This window comes from Pelmatolapia mariae, linkage group LG7 (assembly GCF_036321145.2).
Source record: "Pelmatolapia mariae isolate MD_Pm_ZW linkage group LG7, Pm_UMD_F_2, whole genome shotgun sequence".
In the NCBI taxonomy this organism is placed as follows: Eukaryota; Metazoa; Chordata; class Actinopteri; order Cichliformes; family Cichlidae; genus Pelmatolapia; species Pelmatolapia mariae.
This window is the reverse complement of record NC_086233.1, coordinates 38485340-38509991: the sequence shown is the minus strand read 5'-3', so window position 1 is coordinate 38509991 and position 24652 is coordinate 38485340. Positions and strand designations below refer to the sequence as shown.

The 24652-nt window shown below is 41.0% G+C and overlaps 1 protein-coding gene across 1 annotated transcript; it reads left to right on the top strand.

Annotated features, from left to right (window-relative positions):
• The first annotated feature begins 14789 nt into the window (after positions 1-14789).
• On the top strand, positions 14790-22718 carry LOC134632254 (G1/S-specific cyclin-D1-like). The gene is made up of 5 exons (XM_063480914.1): positions 14790-15366; positions 18515-18730; positions 19211-19370; positions 20331-20479; positions 21523-22718. Exons 1-5 carry the CDS (start codon positions 15163-15165, stop codon positions 21676-21678), a joined length of 885 nt encoding a protein of 294 aa, XP_063336984.1. The 5' UTR covers positions 14790-15162; the 3' UTR covers positions 21679-22718.
• Positions 22719-24652: the final 1934 nt, after the last annotated feature.

Genomic DNA, 24652 nt, shown 5'->3' with positions numbered 1-24652 from the left:
AGACCTCTAATAATATTGCAGGGAAATTACCAGGGATTACCAAACTCTACAATTTCAGGTCAGAAGAACTAAAAACAAGAAAACCCAGTATAATAAAATCCAGAAAATAGGTTCACTTCTCCAAATCAAAAAAGGAATTTAACAAGATTCAAAAGGTTCGAAACACAGAACACTGGGTCAACAACCTGTGGATACAAATGTAGTTACATTTCAAAGAGAAAGAAATCACAATAGCAAATGGTTTAATGATAGCATTTTAGTAAATATGATTCCTTTTTTGCCCTCTTCATTTTAGCTGCAAGCTGTCAAATTCAGCTCACTGATCAGTAGAAGTATTAACAAAAGTCAGCTTTCTTCTTTCTTTCTCCCATCTCTCCTGTGCATTTTCTGCAACATGGTCTTTTCTTGGACCAAACCAAGTAGTGTTTGAGTGCAATCCTAGGTAGAATACAAGTGAAGCCATGCAGCCCATCCAGCTCCAGCATTTGAGTTTTTTCATATTCACTGCCATTCTTTTTCTCAGCCCATTACCACACGGTTCAAGCCAAGCTATGTTGTCTCTTTGTTTCCCCTACGCTTGGATTGATCTGACATGGCCCCGTCTACAGCAGCATAATGGCCATCAAGATACATAGGAACTCAGTACAATCCTACTGGCTTAAACAATAGCAGCAACAATACCAACACATAATGACAATTCAAGCCAGACAGCTTTCACTGAACAATGGTGTAAGTTGCACTGTGCTGTATGCCTCAGTGTGTGTGTGTTTTAGTAGATTTAAGCCCAGCAGGTTGTCCAGAGACCCTCGCTTCTTAGTGGTTCACTAAATTCTCCATATTGTTTAATTACATCCCATCTCCTAATCACCTTGACAACCAAATGCATACACACACACACACACACACACACACACACACACACACACACACACACACACACACACACACACACACACATGGATACCCAGAACTCACTGTACAGCTCGCTATAGTTTGGCAGTGTACACAAAATGTGGACTAAATACAAAAGGAAAAAAATTCCCTACTCGCTCTGTATTCTTCAGTCTCAGGTCCTCTATAAAAGGCCTGGGAGCTTGAGGGTAATGCACAGTATTTTGCTGTTCCTAGGATTGCACACTTCTCAACAGTGATCTTGGATGTTGCACCTGGGATTTGATGGAGCCACATCCCAGTTTGGAGGTGACTGCCCCATGCGGTCAGATTACCATGGGGACCACTGTTGCCCTCACCCTTCACATCTTCTTGAGCTCCTTTCTCAGTCATTGGGTTTTCTCCATCTTCTCATGTTCCTTTTATCTGGTGTTACTATAAATTGGTATGCCTACATCTATTACTATGACCATCTTCTTCTATTTGTCCACCACTACTATGTCCAGTTAGTTAGCCATCACCAGTTTGTCCTACATTATCTGGAAGTTCCACAGGATCTTTGCTCGGTCATTTTCAACCACCCTACGGGGTGTGTCCCATTTTGACCTCTGGACTTCCAGACCATATTGGCACAGATGTTCCTGTATTCTATGCCAAGCACTTGGTTATGATGTTAGATGTATGCCCTACCTGCTGGCGTCTTGCACCCTGCTGTTATGTGCTGGATTGTCTCAGGGGCATCTTTGAACAGCCTGCCTGCACTTGGGGTCTTCTCTGGTGTGGTAGACCCCACCCTCTATCGATCTTGTCCTCATAGCTTGTTCCTGTGCTGCCAGTCCAGCTTTGTCCAGCCACTGGTGGGATTTCTTGGTATTGGCCACTTCTTCTATCTGCTGGTGGGACATGCCATGCTCGAGCCTGTCCTTCCATGATGGTTCCTTTTTGTTGCTCCTCTTCTTCATCGGGTTTCTGTTGCCTGAGATATTCACTAAGCACACTATCAGATGTGGCCATCTTCCTGATGTACTCATTGATCTTTGTTGTTTCCTCCTGGACAGTGGTTCTGACACTCACTAGTCCTCGGGCTCATGTCTTCTGTTTAGCGTAGTCTCAGGGTGGTGGATTTGGGGTGAAACCCTCCATGCATGATAAGGAACTTCCTTGTCTTGATGTCAGTGGCTTCTATTACTTCCTTCGGTCAACTGATTATCGCAGTAGGGTATCTGATCACCGGTAAGGGTGATTGCTCGGATCTTGTTCTTCCCATTCAGCTGACACCTACTCTCTGCAGGTATTTGGTGGTGGTGGCTTTCCTGGCAGCCTCTTCATGGTTCCCATTTATCTCTGAAATTCCCAGGTTTTTCCCAGGTACTTGTAGCTCAGTGTCTGCAATGTCACCTTCTGGTAGTGCAATCCACTCAGTTCTGACTACCATTATTTTCTTTATTACCATCTGATTGCATTTTTCAAGTCTGAATGACATACTGATGACATTGGAGCCTAGTTGTATGGATTGGTCAGTCCTTCACTCCTGGCATACAGCATGATGTCATCCATGTAGACGGTTGCTGGTGGCTGACGATTGGCTATGGATACCAACTATGGAATGTGGCAGTCTTGTTAATGATCTCAGTGAAGGGGCATGTGTTGAACAGCGGTGGGGACAGAGTATCTCCTTAGTAAATCCCACACTTAATGATGACTTGCACTATTGGCTTGACATTGGCCTCCAGTGTTGTTCGCCACATCCCCATTCATTTCCAAATAAAGGTTGTTAGAGTCTTGTTGCAGTTGTACAGTTCTAGGCACTCCAGGATCCATGTGTGAGGCTTTTTGTCAATCCAGGCAGTGCACAGGTTGGTCAGTCTGGTCTCACAGTCTTGAGTGACCGGTCTATCAACCATAAGCTGGTGTTTTGCCTCTCTGTTGTTTCTGTATAAGCTCTTCTGAGCCCTGCTCATGTATTGAACCATTTGCCTGTTGATCTTAGTTGCTATGATGCCAGACATGAGCTTCCATGAGGAACTGAAGCAGTTATTGGTTGGTAGTTAGATGGGACCGGACCCTTCTGATGATCTTTGGGGATCAGGTCTGTCTGGCCTTCAGCAAGTCATTACGGATGTGCTTCGTCTATTAGCAGCTGGTTCATTTGTGCTGCCTGATACTCATAGAGTGCAGTTAGTTTTTTTAGCCAGTAGACATGACTCATGTCAGGGCCTGGTGCTGTCCAACTCTTCATACTGGAGACTCTTTTTTGGATGTCTGCCACTGTGATGGTTACTGCAGCCTGTTTAGGAACAGGTTTCTGCTTTTAGATCCACTAACCACTCAGTATTGTTGTTATGTCTTGCGGCCTTCTATATGCTCTTCCAGTATTGCTCCATTTCCAGCCTTGGTTGGGCTTTTCTCATATTGTTCACCTGCCACTGAGAGAACACCTTGGATGGTTCAGTGGACTACAGCTGGTTTATTCTCCTGCCCTCTATCTCTCTGGTGTACCTCTTCAGGCAGCTGGCCAAGGCTGTGAGTCTTTGCTTGACAGTTTCTAAGGCCTCAGGTATAGGCAGCTTGCTATACTTCTTAGGCACCCATTTCTTCATCACACCAACTCCCAACCAGGGCATTTATATCCAGTAAGGATACCGTTATAGGATGCCACCTGTGCAATAAGTTCAGTCATGAAGTTTTCTCACAACTTAATATTCCAAAGTCAACTGTTAGTGGTATTATAACAAAGTGGAAGTTACTGGGAATGACAGCAACTCAGCTGCAAAGTGGAAGGCCATGTAAAATGAAAGAATGGGGTTAGCTTATGCTAAAGCACATAATGCACAGAGGTCGCCAACTTTCTTCAAAGTCAATCATTACCGACTTTACGTAGACTTCAGATTAGCTCAAGAACAATCCGTAGAGAGGTTCAGTGATTGGGTTTCCATGGCAGAGCAACTACATTGAAGCCTTATATCACCAAGTGCAATGCAAAGTGTTGGATGTAGTTGTTCAACGCATGCTGCCACGGCACTCCAGAGACATGGAGACATGTTCTCTGAAATAAAGAATCATAATTCTCTGTCTGGCAATCCAATGGACGAGTCTCGGTTTGGCAGCTGCCAGGGCATGGTACATGTCTCACTGTGTTGTGCCAAGTGTAAAGTTTGGTGATTATGGTGTGGGGTTGTTTTTCAGGAGTTGAAAGGAATTCTTAATATTTAATTACTCCAACACATTACTCCAACAGAAAAGGCTAGAATTCCTCAAAATCATAAAAAAAAACCCAAGCAAAATATTAAATTAAGGGTTGGGGACACCAGACACTGGTCTTCATTTTATTATAAATGTTGTCAAAGGTTTTTTTTTTGTTGGAAGGATCCTGTGAACATCAATTAGAAATTTCAGGGTTTTTTTCCTTCCCATTTTGTCTCGATTTGAATCTGTGTGTGTGTGTAGCAGTAACGATGGACCCAACCACATACTTCACTCTTTCAGCTGTATCCTACACTCAACAACCCCCAGCTCCCGGCACAGTCTTTTGAACAGGGGAGACGTGATGAGCTGATGGAGCTCCGATGCGTCTCATCCACCTCTGCAACCACGCCAAAGCCACACCTCGCCACAGAATGTATGTGTGTTTGTGTGTAGGGTGTGGCTAACAGGGCGCATGCTTTTAGTGTTTCCTTTAATTTTTTGTCTTTCACTTACCTTGTCTCTTTGTGTTCACAGTTTTGTGTAACCACTCATCCTATCAATAAACTGCAGCCTGGTGCAGGAAATCTCACCTCATCCATCTTGCTCCACCGTCAATATTTGGGTATCTTTGCCTCACCTGCCTGCCTTCCGTCTTCTCTAGAAAACTCACAGCATCAGGTTGGACAGTCTCTCTTTCTGCACACTACTCTGCCACTCACTTGGCGCACATTGTCCCTCCCCTAGTCGGAGAAAAGCCTCCCCCTGCAAGTAAGCAATTGCTCTCTCCCGTTAGTAGCTCAGGCTCAAAGGTTCCATCACTGTCATTAACCCCATTTCTCCTGTGCTGCAAACCCACTGCCCCAGTGATTTCCCACACTAGTTGTGTGGTGTTCTTTGTATTAAATCTGTGTTTAGAATAAAGACTTGTGAATCTGATCTCTGTCAGTATATTGGTATCTGATTTGGGTCCATCTCTCATGGTGGCCTCCAGGCCTTGTGACACTGGGAGCAGGTTCTACAGAAAAGCGGCCTGGAAGCTAAAGGCTTGAATAAGGAGAAGCCAGGACAGATTTACGGAGCATAATATATTAAATTACAACATAAACTGAAATAATCAAGATCGAAATTACAAGTAACACAGATTAAAGATCATCACAAAATATTTACATATGGGTCAACATATTGTAAAATATTGTAAAATAAAATATTGGCTCTAATATTTCATCTCCTGCTTTTCATCTGGAGACAACGTTTACATTTCAATCTATCTTTGGTGGCTTTTTGACCATTTGTGGAATTTATACTAGAGTACACGCCACCTACTCTACACATTAACTATATACTCCATAAACGATCAAAATCACCTTGGGTGATTTTGTGTTAAAGAAGACTCGTATGACATGTTAAACATCTTTTTATGTGAGTATGCTCACACATATGCCTGAAGCAGAAAGCCCAAGTTAAGAGAGAAAGATGAGAACCACTGTGGTGATACCTGCTATTGTGGTTTTAGGCTTTCTAAAGCCAGCGAACACAAAGAAAGCCATGCTGTGTTGATCTTCCTATGTAGTGTATACCTTAACAAATTTTCAGATTCTCACCTCTCAAGAACCCTACATGCCTGTCAGTATCCACCAGCCTCCCTCACTGTCTGGGAACTATAAATGTAAGAAATGTTTGTCCAGTAAAATCATATAAAAGTATGCTTTAATGTCTTGCATTTCAACATTTTGCATTAGCCTGTTACACTTGTAAATTTTACAGCACTAAGATGCTGACTTGGCCAGTCATGTTTCTTCTACCTCTCGAGATTTTTTCTTTTTTTTTTTAAATTTGCAGTCGAGAGACCATTTGTTTCATTTCAATTGAGAGCTGTGTCTATCTCTCTCTCTCTTTCTCTCTCTCATGTATATATATATATATATATATATATATATATATATATATATATATATATATATATATATATATATACACATACATATATACATATATATATTATATATTATACATATATACCTTATATATATATATATATATATATATATATATATATGTATATATATATATATATATATATATATGAGAGTAGGTCAATACAGGGCTCATCTGGAATCTGGTTAACCATTTCATTTCACTTTAAAAGCTTTACTTTTATCAGTCATTTTGGGTGGAAAGAGAAAAAATGAGAAGCACCCACTGCAGAGTGTATTGTCTTGAACCTTTCTTCTTGTCTCTCTCTCTCATACACCCACCCACCCACACACACACACACACTCCACCCTCTCCATACATTGTCTTTTCGGATCAGTTAACAGGACAATTACTCTAGACATCTTTTCATTATGCTCTATTGTGTTTTTATCCTTGGTTTAGAAAGTGTTTATGGAAAGGAAATATTTTTCTGTTTCTATGGTTATATTCATGTTGTATAATTTAACACAGTGATCATACTGATTTAGGATCTTCGGGGAGGATCAGTAAAATGCTTTATTCATAGTGGAGTATTCAAGGCATGCCTTAAAGTTTTTACATTTTACATACTGTTTTCTTGGAGGAACCATTTACCTTTTATTTTACCTTTTACTTTATTTTCTAATTTTATTTGGTAAGCCTTCATAAGCTTAGTAAAAGCATGATAACAGTTTTTCTTGTCAATAAGGTATCTCTAGAAATATTTTTTCTCAAGAAAGACTGAGATACAGGGTAATCTTCTTGGTTTTGTTTAGCAAAAGTCAAATAAATGCTAGTTTTATGCTTTACTACATTTGGTTTCGTAAAAGTAAATATATGCTTCAGACCAATGGCTTTATCAATATTTACCCATAACAGCTGATTTCATTGTTAAGATAAGATAGAGCATATTACTGTTAGAGCACTCTAAAAACTATTACAGTTTTTGCCCGTTGCTTGAACACATTTTGCAAAACTTCGCTCATTGTGCCAAAACTCTAAACACAAGTAAACATGACACAACACTGGGAAATATACCATTCACATCTGTGCCAAATTGAAACCCTACTCTCAAAACCTAAACTCTGCTATCAAAACCTAACATTCCTTTGTCAAAATGTAACTCTGTTGACAAAATGACACATACTTGCATCATATGCAAACACTTTCAGATCAGGGGGAACACACTGGTCTACTTTATATAAAACACTGCAGTCTTTGAGTTTCATTGTTTATTCAGAAGGCATATTTTCAGGAGACACATTTTCAAACAACCAAAAAAGCAAATAGGCCTACTCAATATTGTACATTGCAGCACTGTACATTGCAGTACCATGAATTCAGATAAAGCAAAAAACAAACCATAATACAGTAATAGAAAAAACACTATACTGTAAACACAAACAATCATGACAATTGTGCATGCGTGGGCTCATGGATCCTGCCGTCTGTTGGGGTCTGGCCACAGGACCTCATCGACATCGCAAGCAATGTCTTCTCCCACTAGGCACCGGGGAAAATATCCTCTTGCATGTCGAAACCATCCATGGATTGCTGTCACCTGAATGTCGCCGCAGGCCTGTTCCATTGCCTGCAGAAGAGGCATGTGGGCATGTGGTTGGCGGTCATATACACGCCATCTCCAAGCCGAAAAAAATTCCTCTATAGGGTTTAAAAATGGTGAGTAAGGGGGCAAGTATACCACTTCAAGTTGATTGTGGTTGGAGAACCAGGCCTGGACCAGAGCAGCCCGATGGAAACTGGCATTATCCCATATCACCACAAACCTGGGCTGATCTGGTCTGTTCTGTACAACTATATTATGGAGAGCATCTAGAAATGTGAGTATATGTTGGCTATTGTATGGACCTAGTTTTGCATGATGATGCAGAAGCCCTCGAAGGCTTATGGCGGCACACAATGTGATATTTCCCCCGCACTGCCCTGGGACGTGCACAATTGCCCTTTGGCCAATTACATTACGACCCTGTCGTCTTGTTTTGCACAGGTCGAATCCAGCTTCATCAATGAAAATGAATTCATGAGGCTGTGCAGCTCCAACCATGGCCAAGATTCTCTGTAAAAAAAATAAAGAGAACATATTATTGTACTACAGTGCTACACATACAGAACCCTCACCACATCACACAGGTACCTGTGTAGCTCTCAGAATGGATCCATGTGGTACTGATATGGTACATATTCAGCTGCTACTGGATTTCACCAATACTGTATTGTAAATGTAAAGGACAGTTACACTTACCTGTACATATTCAGCTCGAAGTCCTTTGACCCTGTCACTGTTCCTCTCAAATGGGACTCTGTAGAGCTGCTTCATGGTGATGCTGTGTTTTCCCAAGATGCGTCTGATGGTGGTGATGCTCACATGGTTTGTTGTTGAACACTTGCCTGTCTGCAAGTATTTTCTTTCGTAGCTGGTGGAGACGGATGGCATTGTCTGCCCTCACTAGGTCCACAACGGCAAGTTCCTGCTGTTGTGTGAACAGGCATTGGCGTCCTCCCCCAGAAGGTCTTCGAGTCATTCTAGAGAAATACAACCACATATTGTCATCGGTTTGCTTATTTTTCTTACAGTACTTTACTGTATATACTGTATCATCCACTGTTCAACACTGTACTTCAATATAAGTAGTCATGGTATGTTTCACAAAAACTACCACTTTGGCTGCAAAAGGAGCATTAGCACCCTGCAATACCCTGTACACTTGATATGGTAATGTGATATACTGTAGAACAGTGCTATAGAAACCATCTGAGTAGGGTAGAAGGTGGAGAGGTGAAGACATACCTGTTTTCTAGTCGGAATGTTCTTATTACAGATGCCACTGTGAAGCAGCTTAGATGTGGGTGGACTCTCTGCCCAGCTTCCCTCATAGTCAGGCCATGGTTGATGACATGGTCCACCAAAGTTGCTCTTATATCATCAGAAATATGGGTCCGTGCATGGCCTCTTCGACTTCGACCACCACCACCACCACCACCACCACCACCTCCTCCTCCTCCTCCTCCTCCTCCTCCTCCTCCTCCTCCTCCTCCTCCTCCTCCTCCTCCTCCTCCTCCTCCTGCTCTCCCTCCATCCATGCTTGCAAAGTTCTTGAAATGGCTAAACTGAGGGCTTTTTGTAGTTGGCTAATTGGTGTTCAGTTTTGCAAGTAAGTGCCTTCAGGTGTGTATTTGAGTGGTTGCAATTACCCGATGTGTTTTGTATTTTGGATACATGTGTTTTCCAAATGGCACCCTGAAATTTCATTTTTGAACGAAGTGTCTTATGTATGAAATAGAGTGTAGTATGCAGGACCATGTGTGTTCCATAAAGGAGTCGGTGTGTTGCATAATTGCAACTAGAGTGCAAAGCAGCGCTTTTGTTTCAGGTATGGGTGCATGTGTTTGAGGTATGGTAACAAAAGCTTCAAGTTGTTACTTTAGTCTAAGCATGGGTTTATAGTGTTCAAGCAACGGGCAAAAACTGTAATTATTAGAAGATAATGGACAATATCATTGATATATTGGTATTTTATATTTTTGATTAAGAAAAGATTAAAAAAAGTAAACTGGGGTAATGATTTAGTCATGGTACATCCTGTTGCATATCTAAAGCACTTGCCTTCGCTGTAGGTTTATGAGGGTGTTTTGTTTCGTTGCTAACAGACATACTTCTAGATTCAGTAGGTGGTACAATGTTTTCCAACACAATTTTTTGCAATTGTCAAAACTACAGAGATTATAATTTGTCTGATTGCAATGAGCCCAACTGTTATTCTCTAAATGTTAGAGGTATAAATTGTTCTCTAACATGCAGCAGTAAATTATTCACTTGTAAATGCCCAGTGGAAGCACAGCACAGTACCATCCCCCCCTAGATGTGGAAGAGGTGTTGGGGGCTAGTAGTGGGGGATGAAGGCCAGATTCTTTGGGGGCACTCTGGGCCTTTCTCTGTTCTGTTGTCCATATTTGATTGTCATAATAAACAGGCCTTTCAAGGACTTAAAAGACGCTGACGCACTTGAGAGGTGTTGGAAGTGTCCTTCCTTCCCTGCAGTCACATGCAAATGCTCCAGAATGTGAAGGCTCATTGTCCAAAGTGCATGGAGAAGTCTGAAGTCAGACAATAAAGTTGTTTTATATTACAAGTGTTTCTAGTTCCTTACCCTCTTCTAAAGCTTGCCGGGCACTTTTTATCCAATTCTTTTAACAGACAACATAGCAGAAGGCTAGCAAAGCTGGTCATCACAGATCAGTCTCTGTTGTAGGAGGGCTCGGTCTTGGTGACTCAATAGAATCTACAGGCGCTATTGTATGCAGTTTCCATAGTATGACCCTAAACTGGGCCACCCTGAGATAATGAGGTTAAAGGTCATACACAGAGACAGAATGAAACATCACTACATAGATTTCTGTCTCAGTCGCCTTTCCAAAAGCATCCACACCTAAAGAACAGTTCACTTGGGCTCAACACGTTCTCACTTTCAGTTCTTCACCCACAACCCCTTGGGGTGACATTTTACCACAGTACCCCTTTAGGGTCATTTTTCAGCATGCAGAGTACTACAACTGAGATTTGCAACTGCGTTTGTTAGAGACAGGAAACTGAACAATGATATAGTTCTTTTATATAGAACAAAGGGTGGTGGTGACATAGGTCAGTCACAGGACACAGGACTGAGGTTGGTGTTCCATGTGGGACTGTTCTTTTATGATGCAGTTGCCTTATTATTGCATTTTTGTTGTGTGCGTAACATATACGTTTGTTGTTATTTGTCTAGGCTTAATAAATTATGATCGCTTGGCTTAAAACACACCCTTTGATAACATTAACAACAAGAAATTCAAGTACATCAGTGAATGACCCTCCTGGCCTGCCTCACCCAAACGGCTTGTCAAGGCCAGGTGTGCCAACTTTCCTCCCACACAAGCTGATTATCTTGTTTACAGAGCGGTAACTTCACTGCCTAAGACACACAATAGTACTTCCACTCTAAAAAGAAAGTATAGAGTCAGGGAAGTCCAGATCCTTCACATTTTTAAAGCTGACACTTTGAACACTGGACAAGTAGTAGTGTTCCATTGATTTACAAAAAACAATGTCACAGTCAGTGGATTTTTGTTCATTAAGTATTATCTGAAGTGGTGGAACCATATTGAGGTCACAGAGGAGTGTCACATCATCTGTGAGGTTATAAAGCAAACCTAAGTGTGTAAACCACTTTCTGAAGTCCAACATCATCACATGACATACATTTTCATTTGATGAGGCTTTGGGCTGAAAACTTTCCCTTTTGCTAAAGTATATAGTCAGGGCTGGATCAGGGGACCCTGAATCCTCCCTTAGTTATGCTGCAATACGCATAGGCTGCTGGGAGATTCCCATGATGCATTGAGTGTTTCTTCTTCACTCACCTTTCTCACTCGCGATGTGTTTATGAATCTCTCTGCATTGCATAATACTTGTTACTAATCTCTGTCTCTCTTCCACAGCATGTCTTTTGTCCTGTCTTCCTCCCCTCACCCCAACCGGTCGCAGCAGATGGCCGCCCCTCCCGCAGCCTGGTTCTGCTGGAAGTTATTTTTCTGTTAAAAGGGAGTTTTTCCTTCTCTATGTCGCCAAAGCGCTTGCTCTCTGTATGTATTATTGTAGGCTATACCTTACAATATAAAGCACCTTGAGGTGACTGTTGTTGTGAACTGGTGCTGTATAAATAAAATAAAATTGAATTGAATTGGAAAAAAAAGATACCTAATTGGCTCCAACTGTCATGCAATTATTGATTTAAACAAATCCTAACACTAAATTTGAAGAACATTTGTAGAGCATTTGAACGGTTGTCGGACAGCCAGAAAGAGATTCCTTGATTTATTAGTGACATACAGCAGGTACAATAAGTATTGAATATGTTACCAATTTTGAATATATTTCTGAAGGTGCTATTGACATAAAATTCTCCCCAGTTATTGGTAACAATCCATCCACTCCACACATGCAAAGAAATCAAACCACAGATGCCCATAAATTGTAAGGCGTGGCTGTAGCTCAGGAGGTACAGCAGGTCATCTACTATACACTATATTTACCTTTTTTTTCTTTTTACTATATACTATATTCACACACACACACACACACACACACACACACACAGCCACACACACATACAGACACTTTATATATATATATATATATATATATATATAGCGAGCTAAGATCCTGTGGGACTTCCAGATACAGACGGACAAAATGGTGGTGGCTAACCAACCGGACATAGTGGTGGTAGACAAACATGAGAAGACGGCCGTAGTGATCGATGCAGCGGTTCCGAATGACAGCAATATCAGGAAGAAGGAACACGAGAAGCTGGAGAAATACCAAGGGCTCAGAGAAGAGCTCGAGAGGATGTGGAGGGTGAAGGTAACGGTGGTCCCCGTGGTAATCGGAGCACTAGGTGCGGTGACTCCCAAGCTAGGCGAGTGGCTCCAGCAGATCCCGGGAACAACATCGGAGATCTCTGTCCAGAAGAGCGCAGTCCTGGGAACAGCTAAGATACTGCGCAGCACCCTCAAGCTCCCAGGCCTCTGGTAGAGGACCCGAGCTTGAAGGATAAACCGCCCGTAGGGGCGAGATGGGTGTTTTTTTTCAGGAGGTGGCTGAGCGGTTGTCAGCCACCTCCTGTACATGGATGACATCAAGCATGCCAAGAGTGAACGAGACATTGATTCACTGATACACACTACCAGGCTATACAGCAATGACATTGGGATGTCATTAGGACTGGAGAAGTGTAGTCGAATGGTAACAAAGAGAGGGAAGGTAGTCAGAACTGAGGGGATCGAACTACCAGAAGGCAACATTGCAGACATAGAGGACAGTTACAAGTACCTGGGGATCCCGCAGGCGAATGGGAACCATGAAGAGGCCGCTAGGAAAGCTGCAACCACCAAGTACCTGCAGAGGGTCAGGCAAGTCCTGAGGAGTCAGCTGAACGGTAAGAACAAGATCCGGGCCATCAACACCTACGCCCTGCCCGTGATCAGGTACCCTGCTGGGGTAATAGGCTGGCCAAAGGAGGAGATAGAAGCCACTGACATAAAGACAAGAAAGCTCCTGACCATGCATGGAGGGTTTCACCCCAAGTCCAGCATCCTGAGGCTGTACGCTAAGCGGAAGGAAGGGGGCCGGGGACTGGTGAGTGTCAGCACTACAGTCCAGGATGAGACAAGAAACATCCACGAATACATCACGAAGATGGCCCAAACTGACAGCGTGCTCAGTGAATACCTCAGGCAGCAGAAACCCAAGAAAGAGGAGGAAGGCGAGGAACCATCATGGAAGGACAGGCCCCTGCACGGTATGTACCACCGGCAGATAGAGGAGGTGGCTGATATCCAGAAATCCTACCAGTGGCTGGACAAAGCTGGACTGAAAGACAGCACAGAGGCACTAATCATGGCAGCACAAGAACAAGCACTGAGCACAAGATCCATAGAGGCTGGGGTCTATCACACCAGGCAAGACCCCAGGTGCAGGCTGCGTAAAGATGCCCCTGAGACAATCCAGCACATAACAGCAGGGTGCAAGATGCTAGCAGGCAAGGCATACATGGAACGCCATAACCAAGTGGCTGGCATAGTGTACAGGAACATCTGTGCCAAGTATAACCTGGAAGTCCCGAGGTCAAAATGGGAGATGTCCCCAAGGGTGATGGAGAATGACCGAGCTAAGATCCTGTGGGACTTCCAGATACAGACGGACAAAATGGTGGTGGCTAACCAACCGGACATAGTGGTGGTAGACAAACATGAGAAGACGGCCGTAGTGATCGATGCAGCGGTTCCGAATGACAGCAATATCAGGAAGAAGGAACACGAGAAGCTGGAGAAATACCAAGGGCTCAGAGAAGAGCTCGAGAGGATGTGGAGGGTGAAGGTAACGGTGATCCCTGTGGTAATCGGAGCACAAGGTGCGGTGACTCCCAAGCTAGGCGAGTGGCTCCAGCAGATCCCGGGAACAACATCAGAGATCTCTGTCCAGAAGAGCGCAGTCCTGGGAACAGCTAAGATACTGCGCAGGACCCTCAAGCTCCCAGGCCTCTGGTAGAGGACCCGAGCTTGAAGGATAAACCGCCCGTAGGGGCGAGATGGGTGTTTTATATATATATATATATATATATATATATATATATATATATATATATATATATGTGTGTGTGTGTGTGTGTGTGTGTGTGTGTTCGTATCGTATGTAATGGTGGGCCAAGTTTTTGTCTCAGTCCAGTCCTGTAAGAAAGTCACATGAATGTTAACACTATACATTTTACTCTAGTACATGATTTACATTTTGACCCAGAAATGTCAAAACGCTTAAAAGAATGGATGAATAGATGCATCGCTGGATAGATGGATGGACAATGCTGCTTAACATTTTGTAAATTTTCTTTAAAATGAATAAAAAATAATTTTCCATTTTTCCATTCCACTTCTATCTTTGGACATATTGTTAGTACACTCTCTCTCTCTCTCTCTCTCTCTCTCTCTCTCTCTCTCTCTCTCTCTCTCTCTCTCTCTCCGCGTGTTTATTTTGAGAGCAAAGTTACCCAAGTTAAGCGCAACAGCAGTCATGTTTGTCAGAGTGCATTTCCGTGAGTAAACCAACAGACTACTGACGTGATCTTCAATAGTAAGGAAAAGGACCGTTACTGCTGTCTTATTGTGAAGTGTATACTCGGAAGTGTACGTTATCTCGCGTTGTTTGACGCCGAACAATGTGCCAGTTAAAGGGCGCAGCAGGGCAGGGATGTAGTCTGCCGGTGGAGAAAGCCTTGCTGTTCTGGTTTGTCCTGTAGTTCTGTCTTGTCCAACAAAAGGAAGTAACTTTTAAACCGTCGAAAAGGTATAAGCTAACTTGGTAAAGGAAATCAAAAGGTGAAGTTATTTACATATTTATTTCCAACAGGTAACTGAAATTTACATACAAACATGAATAAACTGGAGCATTTGGACGGTTTTGTGAACAAAGTATGTAGCGGCTAATAATTTTGTGCTGTTAGCTAAGTAGTTAGCTTTAGTCGATCACATCAGTGACTTAAAAAGTACAGACCCACAGTGCTACGGACGCAATAAGGCATGGAGCCTCAGCTGTGGTGCTGCGAGGGGGATGGGCCTCCTATACCGAGAGCCTACCGAGACTCCAACCTGTTGACTGACCGGGTCCTGCACGCTCTGCTGCGGGTAGAAGACATGTACCTCCCCGCTCCTAACTACTTTAAATGTGTCCAGAGAGAGATATCTCCGTACATGAGGAGGATAGTCGCTGCCTGGATGTTAGAGGTGAGTTGAGCCGATACACGTTAACCGCATTCACAGAACTCAGAATTCCTCTGCTCTGCAACTTTCCATTAAAGTTTGTGTTTTTGTTGCGTGTCACGTGGCTTCAATTACCGATTATTGCTACCTAATTTCCACGCGGTAACAAGCTCTTTTCACTTGATAGTCATTTTCTATCCCACAGAGTGTGTGCGATAGATTTTACATACAGTTCAGTGACGTGAAAGCTGAAAACTATTTTAGTGGCGAGTTGCCAGTCCTGCGGCCACGCGCTGCCTTTGTGTTGGGGCTTCGCGGAGAACTTCAGTCTATTTGTCCGGTAATGTTCATTAACACCGACCCACAGTTTGTTGCATTTCATTGGCTTATTGCTCAGAGTTAAATGCGGGTTGTTTTTTTTTGTTTTGTTTGTTTTTGTAATCTTGAGCTTGTCCTGTTGTGCATGTTGTTCAGCCATTGTTTTTGTCATCACAGACTCGTATCACTAAAGATGTAGTGGGGTAACATTTTTCTCCTGTCATAACATTTTCCAATTTTAAAATCGTACGAGTTTTATAAATTTTTCAAATATTGCTATTATTACTGTTAAAACAGGATCATTCTGTGTTTTTGGGGGGTACTTTGCCCGAATTTCAGCCAAGACGCAGAAATGGCGACCAGAGGACGCTACAGGCATTGGCTGTGGGATGATTGTCTGTCAGTCTTCATACGTTCAACATTATCAATTTGTTGGGGGGGGGGGGGGGGGGGGGGTTTCTTATGACCTTGGTCAAAAACAATTCTTACCTCTTAAACATGTAAAATACTCTGTAATTACAGTTAATATAGAGCAGTATAGAGAACTATAATATAGAAATAAAGTCTTTGTGTTTAAAACATTTCATAAGTACTATCTGTTAACTGCTTTTAAAATGAATCGCGCTCTCATCACTGCATCAAGGGTTCTCGATACCTTTATGGCCATTCTGAGTGCATGATAATGAGAATTATGAGTAACTGTAATGAAATGCTCTGGGCTAATGACCTAAAATGCTAGTATGGTACACAACCTTTAATTCTGCTTCATGCTAAAGCTTTAAAAATGTATTTATAATTATAAAAAATGTTGTTCTATTTTAAGAAGTATTGAGTGTAATCCAATTTCGGTAATGATAATAGGGAGTGTAAGAGGCAGAAGGTTCAGTAAGATTAACAAGAATATCACAAATCGAGAGAAGAGCCAGCAGCTGACCTTGTGTCCGTTTTGAATCTTCTGTCTGAGGAGATGCATTGTGGTACTGCTCATCAGTTTGCTTTTTATGAGCAGGTGAAATGGTAATGAGAAACATTTAGTGTGGACAAGGTAATTTTCAATAATTTTTAAATATTTTCTTTTGTTAAATATCATATATATTAAGCATACTTATAGACATGTCTATATTATGACTTATGTCTATATATTAAGACTTATAGACATATTATAGACATATCTTGGCAATTTTATTTTATATGATAAGGAATTTTTATGACATTAACAAAATTAGTAGAAAAATGGATCCAGATGCATGTTGATAATGAGAATTCACTTAGAATTCTGGTTAAATGATTGTGAAATTGTGTTAAAATGATGACAAAATTAATTAATCCCGTCAGCCTCTTTCAGGCTTTACATAAAATATCTTAGTTTATATTACTAAATTATTGTTTTTGAAAAATATGACCTGGACATATTGTAGATGGCGCTGTGGAGCCAGTTTGCAGTGCTCCATCACAACAACCATAAGGCAAGAAAGCCTTCATCGTATTGACAGAGAGCAATGAAATTTTCATGGCACATGATCGAAATTAGTCATGGTGTCATGGACGCCCCCTGCAATGAAGACTCAAAAGCTCTACAGTTTAATACGGCCAAAATATGAAGTTGATCTAATAAATCCCTAGGAGGAATTCGCAAAATTACAACGCCTGGAAATGTCAAAATTGCTATTCTCAATTATTATAAACAATTATTTTGCCCGAATAATAAGAACAAATGTCGCAGATACATTAGGGCCTTCGCACTTTAGTGCTTGGGCCCTGATTAAACACTTTGACAATGCTGGCTGTAAAATACATTTTGTTTGCACTGAAAAAGTTTTAAAGATGTTTCAAGAGGAAAATATACTCGTTGAATTTAAAGTAGCATTGTCTAAAGGTATTTTGTGTTAAATCTATTAATTTAAGTAACTGCGAGTTTCTATAATCCAATAATTTTTTTTTTTACAACTCGAAAAAACTGTGCTGTGCAGTCAGACTTTTTCTGTCTATTCTTAAAACGGTATGTTACAAACCACTACAGCATGTAAAGTATCAGAATCATTTGTAACTCAGAATTCCTTAAAGCTTTGTACACGGAGAATTAAAATAGAGGGACACTTGCTGATAGAGATACAGGTACTGTATATAAAAGCCATTCATGTAAAACCTCAATGGTAGCATTTAGCCTGTAGTTATTCCCCCCCGCCCCCCCCCCCACTCTCCTTTTGTTTTTGGTTTTTTTTTAAAGCCAAAAGGGGCCATATTTGAACAAGAAGGCAGATGCACCTTCATTGCACCTTCAAGTTGCCTCAATGACCTACATACATATCTGCTAATTAGTGCTAATAAGATATTAGAAATTCACTCCCACAGAGTGAAGCATAAATGTGTATTTTATAAAATATTACTATATCATTTGTTTGATAGTTACATTAAAGTGCCCCAAAAGCCTAAAACAGCACAAACACTACTTAGAGGTCCAGTTCAGTGACTCCTAGCAAATGGCTTTCTGCTACCACTGCCTGTGTCGGGACATCTGTTAGAGTATCAGGTTGTAAACGTGTGTTTTTAATGCTGTAAAGTTGGGCACTTTTACACAGGCCCAAATGGGGACTGGGTTCATTTTGGGGCCAGACTCAAGTGACCATTATTATGCATCTAAGTTGACTATATTTTTTCCCCAAAGGTTATCACTTGGATACATTTATATCTCACATTTCCAATACCTGAACTCTGTTTCTTCACATTTTGAATCTGCTTTTTTCATTCTCTGGTAACATTTATAGGGAGTTTTCTCCGGGACTTAAACTAATACAACATTTTTACACACGACTAGACAGTATTTAATGGTAGTATTCACTGACTGTTGCTACAGGTGTGCGAGGAGCAGAAATGTGAGGAGGAGGTTTTCCCCTTAGCTATGAACTACATGGATCGCATCTTGTCAGTGGAACCCACGAAGAAGAATCATCTGCAGTTGTTGGGAGCTGCCTGCATGTTCCTGGCATCTAAACTAAAGGAGACAATCCCACTGACTGCGGAGAAACTCTGCATCTACACTGATAATTCAGTCACACCTTCTCAGTTGCTGGTATGGCATTCTGAAGTAAACTGTTTCATTAAAGTGCTCTCTCTGTTTTGAAGCTAAGACTCTGAGGACTTTTTTTTTCATGTAACATCCATCCTGCAGGGATGTCTGTCTCAAAACAAGATATATCAGTAGCTAATGGCCAGATGCTGTAGAATCTATAGTCCCCAGAGAATGACTTGTAATAGTTCTAGTAACCTCCTAACATTTTCCACCTTGCATTAAAAGCTTTAATTTCACTATTTTTCCACCAACATATGAGGTCTTTTATCTCTAAATATCAGGACAGTTATTGTAGTGTCTCATTGTCCCACGAGAGTATTTCCTTAATCATTTCAGTTACCCCTTTTCTTACAGTGTTACTTTTAAGCCCCAAATCTCCCAAAAGTGACCATAAGATATCTGTTAATCCCTCCGTCTGTCTGTGTTAAATCCCACTTTGAACCTGGCCTTCTGTCCATTTTTGTTTTCACCCACTCACAGCAGATGGAGCTGCTGGTTTTGAATAAGCTGAAGTGGGACCTGGCTTCACCCACCCCTCTTGACTTCATCGACCACTTCCTGTCTCAGCTGCCTGTCAACAAAGAGAACAAGTCGATACTGAGGAAGCACGCTCAGACCTTTGTTGCACTGTGTGCCACAGGTATGCATGAGGCTACATCACATGCATCACTGTCTGTATATATTGTGGTTGAAATTTCTCTTCAGAGTGTGGTAATAAGACTGACTCACTGGGTTAGTACATGCCAACAAATAACTGATGTACTTTTAAACACCCAACTTCATAGTTTTCTCTACTAAATTGCATAACAATTCACTTATTCCTAGTTGCTCATATTTGATGCATAAATAGACAATGGATCCACTGCTGTCTGACTACTATAATGTGCAGTGCTTTGGAGCACAAATCAAGTTGCAGTCTCCATCCATGGAGCTAATGGATGGTAGATGCCAGACCAGCTTAACCCTACTGTCTGACTCAACCTTCCCTGGTGAAACTGTTGTGTCGTGGTTCGCACTGTCACCTCACAGAAGGTTTCATGGTTTTTAACCCTGGCTTGGGCCTTTAGGTTATTTTGTGAGTCTGAAATGAGGTAGATAAAGACCTGAAGATGTAGAGAGTGGCTGGATGGTTAAAAACGGGTATGGCATTGTTTGAGAGAGGGCATAAAAGGAGGAGCTGCTTCCATGTGTGTAATGTGGGCAGGCCAAAGCAGCTAGTTTGTGTGGACTTTGTGTCCAGAGAAAGAAGAAAAAAATGTGTAGAAAGGCATCAGCTGAGCTGTTAAATGATGACTGATGGGATTGGGGTCAGCTGATCTGCTGTGATTATGGCTTGTCTGCTTTAACTAGTCCTGTACGCAATCTTTGGGTTTTCCTAAACCTTTAAAGCCCCTATAACTTCATCTTAATTTCTTGCTTTTATTAATGCATCTTCATATATGAAACATATTGCCATCAATGCATGCTCCTGTTTAACACAGAACAGAAATTCTCCTCAAGCATCTGTATTTTTTGTGGTTTTGAATGTTTTGTTTTGTTAGTTTTTAAATGGGGATTAATAACAAACAAATTTACATTAAATTCCTTTGATTCTCTCCAGATGTCAAATTCATAGCCAGCCCCCCATCCATGGTGGCAGCAGGCAGCATGGTGGCAGCAGTAGAGGGCTTACAGATGAGAATGGTGGGTAACGCCATGATGTCTCAAAAACTGACAGAACAGCTGGCTCAGACCATCAAAAGTGACCCGGTGGGTACATCTGTTCACAGCATGACTGGTACACATTACATTCACTCAGTCACATTAGAGGAAAGATGTTAGCAGAACGAGGGTGTAATTAGTCCTGCTCCACAATAATACTGTTGATTTACTGAAAAAGAGCAGAACTGAATTTAACAGGGTGTCGAAGAGAGGGAGAAGGATCCTGAGGCACCCTATAGATGCTATTAGAAAACAATGTTTGTCAAAATGCAGCTATTAATGGGACTGTTGGACTGTTTATAATACGTTCAGGTTAGTTAACTTATCCAGTATTTCCAGTCTAATGAATCCCTCTTCAAACACAACAATAGAAATGGTCATGAGATGAGTCCATACAGGGAGTCATCGCATTCCATTTACTGATATCAACAGTAAAGTTTCGTGTTAGTTGATTTAGTTTTATTTATATAGCACCAATTCACAACAATAGCTGCCTCAAGGCAATTAATATTGGAAGGGTTTGGTTTTTTTTTTTTTCTTTCTTTCTTTTTTTTTTAAATGGCATCTTGGACCACAAGTGTTTGATGTGAGTGATGCAGTAAATAACGATCAGGTTGGGTTCTCTTTACTGGGAAATGTGGCTGCTTCTCCATCGGCCCATCACAGCAGCTGCACCGTCACTTGGAGCGCAACCCTGCACATAACATTTGTTCAAAGACGCCCTCACAGCAAAGTTTTCTAACTGCAGGATATGAGACAGCAGCCCTGGTGCATTTCTCAGTTTCAGACACTGCTCTTATTTACACACAGTAAACAGTATCGCACATGGATGACACACACTCTTCTACACATCGTCAGCTGTTGCATAGAGATTTGAATCTCCAAACTAAGGAGCTTGGAAAGAAAGTGATTAGAGTCCTCCCACTTTCTTTCCAGGCTCCTTAGCAATCATCCAGGTCATGGTAGTCTGTGTTTCTATGTAGGTTCTCAGTCTTCGATCACTGTTTATTGTGACTGTAAGCCTAAGCTGAGACCTTATCTTTTTAAATTATGTATTACTGTATAAATTACTCTGAATTCTCACTTTTCAGGATTGTTTGAGAGCATGTCAGGAACAGATTGAGTCTTTGCTGGAAACCAGCCTCAGACAGGCACAACAGCAGCAGCACTCATTTGCTATGGAAACTAAGAAAATGGGAGAGGACCACTCAGCGACGCCCACAGATGTACGAGACATTAACATCTGAGCTCTAGCAGTAACGCTGCTGGATGAAGAAACAGAAGCAGATGAATTTGATGATCGTATAAGACGCATAAAAATACACACGTCATGGAGCATTCATAAGTAACTGGACTCAACAGTCTGTCACAGCTGTTCATGTGAAGTCAGTATGAACTGTGGCAACAACCATAGCGAGATTCTCAGCAGATGGTGTTATTTGCAGAACTGGAGTTATGCTAATGAAGATGAAAAGGCTGAAAAAGTAATGTGTTACAAACAGTGTGTTGATGAATGCAGGCAGGTAGGTGTTCAAGCGGGGTGAATATTTCCCTTTAAGACCTGGGCATGTAAGCACTGAGTAAATTCAAGATGGATCCACAAAGGACTACAGGGCCTTTTTGAACTCACACCTCCTGGCAAAGTAAAGAATTTGAGCTTTAGGGGCTAACACTAATTATTTCTTTTAAACAGCTATGAAGCTCAAATGTATCCAAATTTTAAGAAAAACACATCAAGACACCTCTGTAAATCAGTCTGTTTATATAAATGAAACATCCTTTTAAACATATGTGGAAATTAGTTTTCATGGCTTTTTTCAGACTGTTTCTATTTCAAATTACAATATTTCCTTCACATTACATGTTATTTATTAAGGTCTTTTACTGCATTATACAGTAATTTGATGTCATGGGTCTCTCTTGTTGAATCAGTAGGTGAATTTAGAGAGGTTGTCTAAATGTGAGTGTATTTTAAGTAGAGTAATATGAGAAATGACTTTGACATTCAGGTTTTAAACGTAAGGTATCCACATGTATCTTTGACAGTCTGATAAATTCATACAAATAATAATCCTGAATAAGATGTAATACGAGTTTATTACAGGGCAATCCTTTGATGGCCACCTAAGTGGTAAATACCAGTAGTTTACAGTACGATCTTTAGTTATTTGCTTTAAGACATGATGAATGAAGTTATTGTTCAGCTTTAATTCCATGTGAACACTGATTTTCTTGAGTCAAGGCCTAAAATGCCCCCCATTGTATTTGTCTAATAAAATATACTATATCTACCGTAAAATGATCTCATGACTTGGTGCAAAATTGGTGTTGATTTTGTACCTCTGGTATACCAATATAGATGGCTAACTCCACTAATGTTATAATGTGATGTTGAATGCACGACACACTAACAATTTCATGCTGGTGTTAGCTCTGAAGCCAAAGGATGAGCAAAGTCCCAGGGATTTTTATTTTAGGGTTTTTTTTATGTTTTGGGGGAGGAGGATGGGGGGTGATTTCACAGCATCATTCAAATAAACCTATCTGTTCTTCTACACAAATGTAGAAAGGTACCAGATTTTTTTTTTTTTTTTGGGGGGGGGGGGATTTTTTGGTAAAACGTGCTTCAGTTCCATTGAAACACAATATCCCGTTTGCTGTGGCTGCAGGTCAGCGCTACCTATTGCAAAAGTAGATTTGCGGTTCTAATGGAGAGCAGAGACTAAAACAACTTGAAGCATAGGCTTTAAATAGGAAGACTATAAAAGAAAAACCAGCCAACTTTTAACCAAAAACTGAACATGACTTCTATTGGAACAGGTTAAATGTCCATAAGGTCTCATGATGACGATTTGGCTAAAGAGCAATGACACTGAAAACTCTGCCAAACCCATGATGGGTTGCTAGGGCTAACACAAACAGAGAGACGCAAACATCCACAAGCTTAAAAAAAAAAAAGTCACTTAATGGTTTTTGAATGAAATTTCATGCAAATGCAAGTACAGTAGATAATACGGTTGGGGGAAAAAAAGTGCCAAATTATAGTTAAACTAATAATAAAAACTATCCAGGGCATTGGATAGTTTATTTCCAGCAGTATGCCACAGAACATTTCTGGTTTTCATTCCATCAAAGGAAAATATTGTATCAAATGACAAAATATTGCATTTCAATTTTTATTTTATCTACTAGTAGCAGTTTCTTAGCAGCTATTTGACCATAAAGGCCTGATTAACACAGTCTCCTCTGAACAATTGATGTAGAGATGTGTCTGCTACTGGAACTCTGTGTGGCATTTATCTGGGCTCTAATCTGAGGTGCAGTTATGATTTCTGAAGGTGACTGGCCCCAGTCACCTCTGCTGCTTTATCCTCAGCAGCAGAGGTGACTGGGGCGGTACGCATGTGAGCCAGTTTCTTTGTAGCACTTGATGGTTTTTGCGACTGCACTTGGGGACCCATTCAAAGTTTAACAATTTTTCTGACTGACTGACCTTCAGTTCTTAACCTCCCTAAGACCCGAACTCTTTCATGGCATGCATTTTTAATTTCTCTTTGCTATTTTGGCTGATTGGGACCTGATGAATGTAAAAACAAAGAATTATCTGATTTTTTTTTTTTTTTTTTTAAACCGGAATTTTGTTTCTGAGAAAAATGAGATCCACATATGAGGACATTCATTTTAAATTTTGATAGAACAGTGGCAGTATAATGTCCTTGTAAGTGGATATCAGGCTCTTGTAGAGCAAAATTTAGTATTTTGGTTTAGACAACCCAAAATGTGATGTCCACATATGTGGACGCCAGGTCCTAGGAGGTTAAAGTAATGATGGACTGTCATTTCTCTTTACTTAGCTGTTTGGTTCTTGCCATAATATGAATTCTAACAGTTGTCAAATAGGGCTGTCAGCTGTGCACCATCCTGACTTTTACACAACACAATTGATGGTCCCAACCCCATTAAGAAGGCAATAATGAACAAATCCCACTGAATCCTGACAAGGCACAGCTGTGAAGTGAAAACCATTTTTGGTGACTACATCATGAAGCTCACTGAGAGAAAGCCAAGGGTGGCTACTTTCAGGAATTTAAAATAAAAGACGTATTTAGAGTTATTTATCAATAACTTTTGTCTTTGCTACATAATTCAATATATTCATTTTGCTTCATATATTTGATGTCTTCAGTTTGTATCTACAATGTAGAAAGTAGTAAAAATAAA

What these genes read in the sequence shown, in the direction of transcription:
- LOC134632254 (XM_063480914.1), top strand. Translation starts at nt 15,163, where the DNA reads ATGGAGCCTCAGCTGTGGTGCTGCGAGGGGGATGGGCCTCCTATACCG. An exon ending in TCACACCTTCTCAGTTGCTG is followed by an intron (nt 18,731 to 19,210) that starts GTATGGCATTCT and finishes ACCCACTCACAG; the next exon opens with CAGATGGAGCTGCTGGTTTT. An exon ending in TGTTGCACTGTGTGCCACAG is followed by an intron (nt 19,371 to 20,330) that starts GTATGCATGAGG and finishes GATTCTCTCCAG; the next exon opens with ATGTCAAATTCATAGCCAGC.